At 45.6% G+C, this 12064-nt stretch overlaps 1 protein-coding gene across 1 annotated transcript; it reads left to right on the top strand.

The window, feature by feature from the left end:
* The first annotated feature begins 396 nt into the window (after positions 1–396).
* LOC109734788 (subtilisin-like protease SBT3.9) lies at positions 397–4126 on the top strand. Its single transcript, XM_073505026.1, is given in 11 exon segments — positions 397–593; positions 751–842; positions 931–1028; positions 1107–1271; positions 1366–1443; positions 1446–1978; positions 2400–2467; positions 2560–2826; positions 2917–3034; positions 3161–3332; positions 3421–4126. Coding segments are annotated over 11 exon segments (2211 nt in total). The 5' UTR covers positions 397–512; the 3' UTR covers positions 3960–4126.
* Positions 4127–12064: the final 7938 nt, after the last annotated feature.

Genomic DNA, 12064 nt, shown 5'->3' with positions numbered 1-12064 from the left:
CAAGTCAAGTCGCTTTTCCAGCCATGTGTATTGCGTACTGCCAACCGCCGCGTATTTAGAATTAGGTCCAAAAAGAAGATCCTGGCATCCAAGCCGCCTCTATTCTATTATGCCTAGCGAGCGGCGGAAGATTGTACAAAAGTCGATCGATCAGGTTAATTATAAGGTCATGGCATCTTTGCCGCCTCTATTTTATGCGTAACGAGCCGCCGAAAAGCTTGTTTGAAAGTCACTACATCAGAGACCACAATTAATCATATACGGTTTGGTGCTAGTTGTTTAATCCTGGGAGACCTGATCAAAGCACGGTGCTTCTTCCCTAGAGAAACGAGGGATGTACTAGTCTTTCTTTCTCACGTGTGCCACCTAACAACGCGTAAACAAATAGGTTTGAAGTGTTCTTGCAGACTTGCACCCCAGGATTATTGTCCTGCTGGATGCTATATATACATCGAAACGGGAAATGAGGGAGCACACAAGAAACATACGTAGCACTCCTTTCGAAGTCAGACATGGATTCCAAAACAGCATTATGTGGTACTCTCCTGCTACTTATGGCACTGCTGCCTCTTCCAGCCAGCGCGTCGAGCAAAGTAAGATACATGGCTGATCCCTCTTAATTTCACAGCATTTAACTTAGCTTCCTTTCCAACTGCTTTCATATATACCAGCTCTTGAAAAGGAGTTTGCGTCAAAATTTCAGCTCTGGTATTGTTTGTTGAAAACTTATGCAAACAAAATGAATTTCAGCTCTACATCGTGTATATGGGGGAGAAGAAGCATGATGACCCGTCCGTGGTCACCGCGTCACACCATGACATACTAACATCTGTTTTTGGGAGGTACTAGCTATAATTTCAAGTTGCATCGTAGATGAATCAGCAGGAAACAGCCGTCTTTTGCGCTCACCTTTTATTTTACTTGCAACAGCAAGGATGAAGCCTTGAGGTCCATAGTTTACAGTTACAAGCATGGATTTTCTGGGTTCGCAGCGATGCTCACCAAGTCTCAAGCTGACGCAATTGCAAGTAAGTAATTGTCAACCCTAGCTGTCTATATCTACTTGCATGATCGATATAAGCTAATCAAACATATTCTCAATGTAGAATTTCCCGAAGTTGTCACTGTGAAGCCTAACACTTTTCATGAAACACACACAACTCGGAGCTGGGACTTCCTCGGCCTTGAACATAACCAAGGACCACAACAACCGGGACTCCTCAAACAAGCGAAGTATGGTGAAGATGTCATCGTGGGTGTGATTGATTCAGGTTTGTAATCCCATCCTTAAGCTTGAATTCAAAACATGAGAAATCCCAAGAGCAGGAATCAGTTAACTCCATGCATATGCATGCTTATTTATAGGCATATGGCCTGAATCGCAAAGCTTTGATGACAACGGGTATGGTCCTGTGCCGGCACGGTGGAAAGGGAAATGCCAGACTGCCAGAAGTTCAACGCCACAAGTTGCAACCGAAAGATCATCGGCGCACGGTGGTATGGTCGTGGCATTAGTGCAGAGGTGCTAAAGAGTGACTACAAGTCTCCTAGGGACATCCAGGGCCATGGCACACATGTCGCATCGACTATCGCTGGCACAGAAGTGCAGGGTGTGAGCTACGGAGGCCTAGGCATGGGCATGGCACGTGGCGGGGCGTCACGTGCGCGGCTCGGTATCTACAAGGTGTGCTGGGTTGGCGGGGGTTGCCCCGACGCAGCGGTCCTTGCGGCCATCGATGACGCCATATATGATGGTGTGGATGTTTTGTCGCTATCGATTGCAGGGGTTGGTCATGAGCTCCCAGGGACACTGCATGCTGTGCAAAGAGGGATATCCGTCGTGTTTGGTGGAGGGAACGATGGCCCGGTGCCACAGACTATAAGTAATGCCGTACCATGGGTTACGACGGTGGCCGCTAGCACGATTGACCGTTCTTTCCCGACATTGATATCGCTCGGAAACAAAGAAAATCTTGTGGTACGTACCAAGCAGTTTTTTGCTTTTATTTATGAAAATATGTAAACTATTTTCCGTTTTATGACATATCCAAAATAGCGAAGTATCCCATGGAATATATTAACCCAAAAAAACTACTAAAAATGTTAGTACTGGATAAAATGTACTCCAAAACCGAAATAGTAGCATCAATATGTTTAGTCAAGTTGGTGTCACCCTCTACATGCACAAACTTGCATATAGTTTCTCTAGAAAAACTTTTGGCTCCGATTCATATCATATGCATACAAAAGGGACGATAAAACTAGCCAAAAAATGTTTATCTCGTCCTTATTCCTTAAAGCTTTCCGTGATCCTCGATATATAAGAAAAATTGCTGGTTCTATCCCGTAGCGTTCCTAGCTTAACTTGCTCTTTAATCTGTAACTGATTTCAAATGCAGGGGCAGTCTATAAACTACAATGCGGCTATGAACAGCAGCGGCTTTCAGGGCCTTGTATATGGGGGGAGGTAATGAAAGAAACCAGTCGCTTGATGACATTTGATTGATCGTAAATGCTGTGATTTATGAAACCATGTTCAGTTTTAAAACTTATGTGCAGCTGCGACGCCGAATCACTGGCGTTGAGCAATGTCACTGGCAAAACCGTCCTCTGTTATGCACCAGCCCAGGCAGCCACCACGCCGCCCAAGCAAGCACTCCCTATGGCAATCAAAAGCACCGTTGAAGCAGGGGCCAAGGGCCTCATCTTTGCACAGTACACAGCCAACAATCTGGACCACCTGGCCACGTGCAAGGGAGTTATGCCTTGCGCTCTGGTGGATTTCGAGATCGCACAACGAATTCTCTCCTACTGGGACATGACTGAGTGAGAATTTGACACACTGTTTGAAACTGAAGGGTGAACATATGTACCTTCTTATCCAAGAACTAATTCATGTCTGTGTCATGTTTTTAGGAATCCGGTGGTGAAGGTGTCACCGGCAGTAAGCATTGTCGGAAAAGGGGTGTTGTCGCCGAGGGTCGCCTCGTTCTCGTCGAGAGGTCCAAGCATGCTGTTCCCTAGCATACTCAAGGTATATATTATTCTCAACTTCCTAACTTGAGACAATTGTTGCCATTGTCTTGTTTGTTACCTAGCATCTCTAGTTTTTCTTAACTTAAAACTTCTTATCTAATTCTCTATACACATGTTTGAACAGCCCGACATTGCTGCACCTGGCGTCAGCATCTTGGCAGCGGACCGCAACTCCTACGTGTTCAAATCCGGGACATCCATGGCGTGCCCACATGTCTCCGCTGTGACCGCACTGCTCAAGTCGGTTCACCCTGGCTGGTCACCTACCATGATCAAGTCTGCCATCGTCACCACAGGCACGAACATTGAAATACAAAAAAAATACACCAAAACTACTCGTCAAAATATATAACTGACTTGATTGTTCCTTGTCATTGGTTGCAGCATCTGTGACCGATCGTTTTGGCATGCCAATCCACGCAGAAGCGGTCCCAAGGAAACTAGCCGACCCCTTCGACTTTGGTGGTGGACATATTGACCCAGAAAGAGCCGTTGACCCTGGCTTGGTTTACGACGTGGATGCAAGGGAGTACAACAAGTTTTTCAACTGCACCCTTGGATATTTAGACGGTTGTGAGTCCTACTACCTCAATCTCAACCTCCCGTCAATTGCCGTGCCAGACCTCAAAGACAAGGTGGTGCTTCAGCGCACTGTGACTAACGTTGGGCCGGCAGAAGCAACATATCATTTAGTGGTTGAAGCTCCAGCGGGGATAGATGTGTTCGTGGAGCCATCTGTGATTAATTTCACCCGAAGCAGTAGTAAAAGCGCGAAGTTTATGGTGAGATTCACAGCAAGGCAGAGAGTACAAGGTGGGTACACTTTCGGGAGCTTGACATGGTCAGATGGAGGTACTCACTCGGTGAGAATTCCTATTGCGGTGCGGACTGTGATACAAGACTTTGTTGCAGATACATCTTAAACTCATAACTAGTTGTTGTACACCTTATTTATGTATCCATGTAGTTGGCATAAAAAAATGTAGGAGAAACACTGAGTATTAAATTTGTACTTCATCACAGGAAATGTTATACTGGAATAATACGATTCTTTGTGAAGGGGTGGTTTCTTCACAAACTTGTACAAAAACTACAATTAATGAGATATTCTCGGATCATATAGATCATAGACATGAACTACACAAAGGCACAACGACGGAACTAAAGTTCCCAAACCTTTCTTTCTTGATGAAAAGGTTTCTAAACTCGAAGTGAAAAGAAATCAACACAGTCGAATTTCCTTAGCTGGTCAAATATCACTAACTTCGTAGATGGCTGCTAATATCCAAAATGCTCGTGATAGACTGAGAATGTTAGTTGATTCATGTTTATTTGACCAGCATGAATGTACTTCATTATACTAAAGAAGTTAATTCATGTTTATATTGTTTTTCACAATTTCTTTTGTGCTATCACGATCTTTAGCGCTAAGCGCTAGCAAGCTTCTTTTACTCTCGTTCCTTAGACAACAACATTTCGGCCGGATTTGGGAGACACCCCATCGCCAGCCCCCATGCGACGATGCAAAGAGGTGTCAGGCCAAGTCGTTTCAAGAATGCCTCATCATGCCTAGCAGTCATGGTGCGATTGAAATCCGTAGAATAATGTATGTCTCTATCTATAGGAAACATATTTTGTAGGCGATTTGGCCGTGATAATTGATAAAGATTTTTTTTGTGAGAAATTGATAAAGATTTATAAATGAACTAATAGTGCATCTCAATTGTTCCAACATGGTTATTGATAATCGATCAGCTGAACATTGTTTAGGAGTATAAATTATCTGGAATTTGTCCTTTATGAATTTGACATGATAATTAGTAAGATTTTATTGAGTTGATCTGCTACCTTCACAACTTTGCACTACTTTCTTAATTGCTGTTATGTCAGCATTGTTATGTCATCCAAAAAGTATACATCTAGCAATATTAGAAGAAAACTTCGGGTAATATGCATAAACTATTTTGTATGAATATTTGTTTTGGATGCATTTTAAGTGTTAGTTGACAAAATATTACTGCCACATCCCAAAATTTGCCCATTTTTGGAATATGAATAATTAAATTAGTTTTTTTGTGCATTTTTTCTTGTGATTGTTTTGATCATAGCATGTTTTTACTAGGAGTTGATCAAATTGATTGCTATTTGTAGCTCAAAATAATTTTGGAATTGTTTAAAACCCTCAAATTATTTTTAGGGATTATTCATAATGCCAAATTAAGCTGACGAAATGTGTATGACCTTTTATTTAATATTCTGGGCTGGCAATTCTTTCCAGGTCCCAAATATTAAGTCGACCCCTGTGTAATATTTCCCAAAAGATTTGGGCCAAACTTGATCTTTGAATAATATTCAAAGTAAAAAAGGGAAATATAAAACAGAAGGAAAATAATTCATATTCTACCCAACCCAGCCATATGTAGCCCACTAGCCCTAACCCTATCGTACGGTTAGTAGGCGAGCACAACGCTCAACACCAAGCCCAACGCAAGGCTCGTGGCTCATTTCCCCAAGGCGAGTTCACAACCCACTTTATGAAAATCTGATGATCGACAGCCGCCCCGCGCCACCCCCTCGCTCACTGCCGCTGACACACCGGCTCCAAGCGTCAGACCTATCGTCCACCTCCCACGCACAACCCACACGATGTCGAAACCGCCGGCCACCACCCCATAGCAATGATGCCTCCCTGGACCTCCTGCCCACGCCTATAAAATCCCCAGGACCCCTTTGTCAACCCAGAGCTCGTGCGCCACCTCACCATAGCCAGGCCACTCAATTTCGAGCTCAGATCGGCGTCATCACTGCACCACTCCGACGAGAGATTTTGGCATTGTACATGAGAAATCAACCCTCCTTTTCCCATGTTCAACTCGTCGTGATCCCAACTCTCTCCCTCACCCTTTGTTTTTTCCAGGAGCATGCCAGAGCGAGCACAACGTCAATGAACTTAAGGAGGATCAAAGCCTTCGCCACTCCAGTTGCTCGTCGCCATCACCAGAGGGGCCAGTTGACGACGTCATGGTCACCATTATGATTGCCTCACGGAGCTTCACCCCGTCAAGTCTTTCCCATTGCTGGAGAATCGGCAAAGAGGAGTCCCATGCACTAGTAGGAAAAGGGGCTTTTACCCCGGTTCATAAGGGCCTTTAGTCCCGGTTCTGGAACCGGGACTAAAGGGTCGTTACTAATGCCCTAGCCCTTTAGTCCCGGTTCTTACACGAACCGGGACTAAAGGCCGTCCACGTGGCCGGTGCGGGGAGCCCAGGCAGGAGGGCCTTTGGTCCCAGTTGGTGCCACCAACCGGGACAAATAGGCAGGGCCTTTTGTCCCGGTTGGTGTCACCAACCGGGACCAATAGGCATCCACGCGTCAGCAGCTGGCAGGAGCTGAGGTTTTTGTTTTTTTAAGGGGGTGGTTTAGGGGTTTTGGGGGGTTAATTTAGGTGTTTCATATATTGTGTTAGCTAGCTAATTAATAGAGAGAAGTGTCCTCTCTTATCTCCGTGCTTGGTCGACGCTACGTACTATATACATATGGAGAGGAGTAGACACGCTAGCTAGTAATCAAATGAAGGAAACAGAAGATCATCATGAACATATGCGCATATTGAGAGAAGTGATATCGACCACCTCTCCTTCTCCGAGATATTGGTCGAACAACAAGTTCTCGTATATCTATCCGACACTACCGGCTACATATATACAATAATTATCTCTTACAATACAATCTCCTACAGGGTCCACATACTATTCTCCGTTTTCAGCGATCACGTGGTCAAGGAAGAATGCCGCCAATTCCTCTTGAATTCCTCGCATACGATCTTCTGCTAGGAGTTCATCCCGCTTCCGAAACATCTAATTTGAAGAAGGGGGTCAATACATATATATATGAATAAATGAAACTCAACACAAATGATGGTAATAAAATAAAATTGTGAATATTATTGCTTACGCACTTCATATTGTTCTTCAGTGTAGCCCCGCTCATAGGTCGTGTAGCGGATGGACTCGCAAACGTAGTATCCACAGTAATTATTCCCGGGTTCCTGCCACAACCACTTTACAAGAAATAGAGGTCAATCTAACTGATAAGCAAGCATGCTAAATGGTATTGATGAAACTAGCGCTTGAATCACTAGGAGATGCGCGGAACATGCTACTATAGTACTTACTTTCGGGTGATTAAATTGCAGCTTCTTCGGCAGTCCCGGAGCTTTTGAGGTGAATTTTCTCCAAACCCTGCCAGACAAAGAAAACAATTACTTGATATCAGGAAATGAACAAAGTTGCCGATATGGTGGATAATGATCGATTTAACTTACTTCTCGAGCATTTGAGTCATGTTCGCATAGTCCTGGGGATCTTTTCGTCTCGAGTCTAAGACGGTTACTACTCCCTGCTCAAGCTTAATCTCTAGGAGAATATAGTGGAAGCTGCGCATGCATGCATAAGTCATCAATTACATTACCATAACCTGGACTAATAAGGGAAACCGAATATGCACAAGACAGTAACACTCACTTGAAGTTGTAAGGAAAGAGTATTATATCTTTGTTTTGATTTAATACCAACGATTGTAGCAAGTTGGCCTTGGCTTCTTTGGGATGTTTTTCAACCGTATATGCATCTATGAGATTTGTGTTAATGAACCCAATATCACCGATTTGTTTTTTCTTCAATTCGGCGATCTTCAATCTGCATAGTATAGTGAGGATAAGTATAAATACATGCAATGAAAGAGCTGACCTATATAGAGAGACTTAATGACAGAAGTAGTACTACTTACAGACAGTAGCAAGTGATCGTTGTTTTATCGAAGGCCTTTTGATTGTAAAACTGGAAGAAATCCTCAAATGGAACATTCAGCAGATCAATTCCAACGAGGTCATGCTCCGGTTTAACTCTCAGCGTCAAAGTACCAATCCCATCAGACTCTCTGCAGGTTTTCATGTACCAATCATGTAGTCTTCGCATCATCGTTGATAGAGATCTTTCATCTTTGACGAGAGGCTTCCCGTCATGGTATTTGTGTTCGTCCACCTCCATGATTTCATAATGTACATCGTCGGGCAGGTAATCTCCAAGATTGCTATAACCGGGCACCATACTCGGATCATTAGCGACGATGTCTTTTGACACCTTGAGCGGGGGGCACGATTGGTTCGCTTGTTCGCCGAGCTGGGCAATTTTTTTCCCAGCTCATCGTTCTTTCATCCTTTTATCACTGACAGTACTTCCCGACCGCTCCGCTTCGGCATATGTCTTTGCAAGAACGCGCTCATAGTTGCCTCTCGGCGGAGACTTTGGTGGTTTTGTCAGGGCAGCCAGAGTGCGCTTTGCTTTCACCGGATCTACCTTCTCCTCCGGAGGTGGATGTTTCTTTGCTTTCACCCCTTCAAAGAAATTCTTCACTCCGGCTCGCACGATCTTCGCGTTCTCCTCCTCGGTCCTCTCGTATGGTAACTTCTCTGGAGTCTTCAGAGAAGGACCGAATCTGTATTGCCTCCCGCCTCTGGCAGTTGTACTGCTAGACGCCGGCAGAGCAGACGGAGCAGCTGCGGCTGTCTTCTTTCCTTGCTTACGAGGCGGAGGAGAAGGACTACGACGCGCCGGAGCAGCCGCAGCGGCGGTGGGTCTCTTCCGCCCTTGCTGACGAGGCGGAGAAGGAGGAGGCTGGCTGCTCTGGCGCGCCGGCGCTGGCGGAGAAGGAGGCGGAGTGCCGCCACGCGCAGGAGAAGGAGGCTGAGTGCCCTGATCACTCGCCGGAGGAGGAGGCGGAGTGCCCTTACTCGCCGGAGCCGTCCAGTTCGGAAGCTTGATGAGCTCCTTCCGCCATAGGCACGGAGTCTTCAGAGCTAAACCCAGCCGAGTCTCCCCTTCACCGGTAGGGTGGTCAAGCTGGAGGTCCTCAAATCCCTCCGTTATTTCATCCACCATCACCCTAGCATATCCTTCTGGAATCGGCCGGCAGTGGTAGGTTGCGCCGGGTTCAGGAGGTAAAACAGAGCCAACAGCCGCCTTGACTTTGAAGTTCTGCCATTCCGCCATAAGGTGGCAATGTTGAGACTCCGTGATAGCATCCACGGGGTAGCTAGCAGGAGCCGCATGCTCCAGCTGAAGCTGCTCGGTGGAAGCCACGCTGCTTCTCCGCTGAGATGGCAGTGTAGCTTCGGGGGCAGTTTCGGCATCTCGATTGCCGTCTCGTTCCTCTAGCGCTTGAACCCTTTCGTGCAGCTTCTGAATTTGGATCTGCTCCACTTTTTTCCTCCTCTCCTGGGTTTTGTAACCGCCCGCGTTCGGAAAACCAGCCTTCCACGGAACGGAGCCTGGCGTGCCTCGTGTCCGTCCAGGGTGCTCAGGATTCCCGAGGGCCATTGTGAGCTCGTCGTTCTCTCTGTCTGGAATGAACGTCCCATGCTGCGCTGCATCGATATAGTGCTTAAGCTTCTTGACGGGTATTGCAAGTTGCTCGTCCGTCCAGGGTGCTCAGGATTCCCGAGGGCCATTGTGAGCTCGTCGTTCTCTCTGTCTGGAATGAACGTCCCATGCTGCGCTGCATCGATATAGTGCTTAAGCTTCTTGACGGGTATTGCAAGTTGCTCGTCCGTCCAACGACACCTCCCTAATACAGGGTCCAAGGTTCCGCCAGCCCCGAAGAACCAAGTCCGGCAACGGTCTGGCCAGTTCATTGTCTCTGGTTCGATCCCTTTATCAAGCAGATCCCTCTCAGACTTGGCCCACTTAGGCCGGGCTTTGAGGTAGCCACCTGACCCCGTGCGATGGTGAAGCTTCTTCTTCGCAACATTATTCTTGTTTGTCGCTGACATCTTCTTACTCTTTTCTGATGTCTTGTGGGCCACAAATGCGGGCCAGTGATCTCTGATCTTCTCATACCGGCCGATGAATTCTGGTGTCTCTTCTTTGTCGACAAACGTTTTCAGCTCATTCTTCCACCTCCTGAATAGGTCTGCCATCTTCTTAAGAGCATGAGACTTGATTAATTGCTCTATAACTGGCTTCTCCAGATCCTCCTCTGGCGGTAGGGTGAAATTTGCCTTACGCTTAGTCCAAAGATCATCTTTCTGCATATCATTGACATAAGACACCTCAAGGTCTTCCTTCTTAGGCTTATACCATTGGTGGATGCTGATCGGGATCTTGTCCCTAACTAGAACCCCGCACTGAGCAGCAAAAGCATCCTTTGTCCGGAGGGGTTCAATCGGTTGGCCGTCGCGCGCGATTGCTGTGATCTCAAACCTTTCATCCGAGCGCAACTTTCTCTTCGGGCCTCGTCTCTTTACCGAAGTTGTGCTCGATCCGGAGGGCTAGAAAAATGAAGAAAGACGAGTGTTAATTAATATGTGTACATACCAAAACAATGAATGCATCAATTAGCTAGTCAGCACAGGCTTAACTAATATATTTACCTGGCCGGACTCTGTTCGGTCACCGGAGCCGTCACCACGGGCTCCTTCTTGCACCAGCATTGGGTCACCGGAGCCATCATCATGTCTTTCCTCCTCCACTCTTCGATCACCGTAGCCTGCTTCTTCACCCTGTTCTTCCAGACCATCATTGTCGTTAAGATACGACAAGATATCACCTCCGGCTAAGATTATGTCCCCCAACACCTCTTCTGCTTGCTCATCTCGTCCGTGCTCCATTGTTTCTGCAAATATTACAACATGGCAATTATTACACAAACATGACAGCAGGTGGATATATTAGTGCAAACGTAGACCTAGCTTATTCCGGGTTTGGGATGGCCTAGGCAACGCTTCAAGGGTAGGGGCGCGGCGGGAGGGGGTAGGAGACCGACATCGTTTTTTTCTAGGGTTTGGGTGTCCTCGAGAGTTTTGGTCGAGCGAGAGGGCCGGGGGGTGCTCCCGTGGTATAAGTTATCACGGTCGAGAGAGGGTATACATATCGACCGTCCATCATGTCGAAGTTATCTGGGAGGGAGTTATATATATCGACAACGACGACATACATACACGGGAAAATAATGTTATCGGGGAGGGGGTATATCGACCCCCCCCCCACGTGTTGAAGTTATCGGGAGGGGGTTATATCGACAACGACGACATACATACACGGGAAAATAATGTTATCGAGGAGGGGGTATATGACCCCCCCCCCTTGTGTTGAAGTTATCCCCCCTCGTGTTGAAGTTATCGGGAGGGGGTAATATCGACAACGACGACATACATACACGGGAAAATAATGTTATCGGGGAGGGGGTATATCGACCCCCCCCACGTGTTGAAGTTATCAGGAGGGGGTTATATCGAAAACGATGACATATATACACGGGAAAATAATGTTATCGGGGAGGGGGTATATCGACCCCCCCTCGTGTTGAAGTTATCCCCCCTCGTGTTGAAGTTATCGGGAGGGGTATATATCGACGATGACAGACCTGATAAAACATAAGTAAACGAAGAAGAAATAAAAAGAGGAGAAGAAGAAAGGAATAGAGGAGAGGATTGAAGAAAAAAAAAGAGGAGAAGAAGAAAGGAATAGAGGAGAAGAAGAAAAAATAGAATATTTTCTATTTTTTCTTCTTCTCCTCTATTCCTTTCTTCTTCTCCTCTTCTTTTTCTTCTTTTTTCATCTTCTTATTTATTTCTCCTCTTCTTCCTCTCCTCTTCTTCTTTCTTTCCTCTTCTTATTTTCTTCTTTCCTATCCTTCTTTTTCTTCTTCTTCCCTTCCTAGCTAGATATATAAAACTTTTCTGAAACTTTCTATATATGAACAAAAAACTTTCTATGAACAAAAAAACATTTTTGACATATATATTCATACATTTTGAACATCTACATACATACAAATTTTTTTTGTTCACATACACATATACATCACATATGAACAAAAAAATTAAACTAATAAAAATAAAAAAACATATAGCCACATATGAACAAAAACATATAGCCACATACATACACATATACATTATATATATATGATCAAAAAACAATTAAACTAATAAAAAAACAGAGCCGGGGCGGCGGCTCTCACAGCGGGG

This window comes from Aegilops tauschii, chromosome 7 (genome assembly GCF_002575655.3).
Source record: "Aegilops tauschii subsp. strangulata cultivar AL8/78 chromosome 7, Aet v6.0, whole genome shotgun sequence".
Taxonomy (NCBI): domain Eukaryota; kingdom Viridiplantae; phylum Streptophyta; class Magnoliopsida; order Poales; family Poaceae; genus Aegilops; species Aegilops tauschii.
Note: the sequence above shows the minus strand (reverse complement) of the source record. Positions and strands in the feature narration are given on the sequence as shown.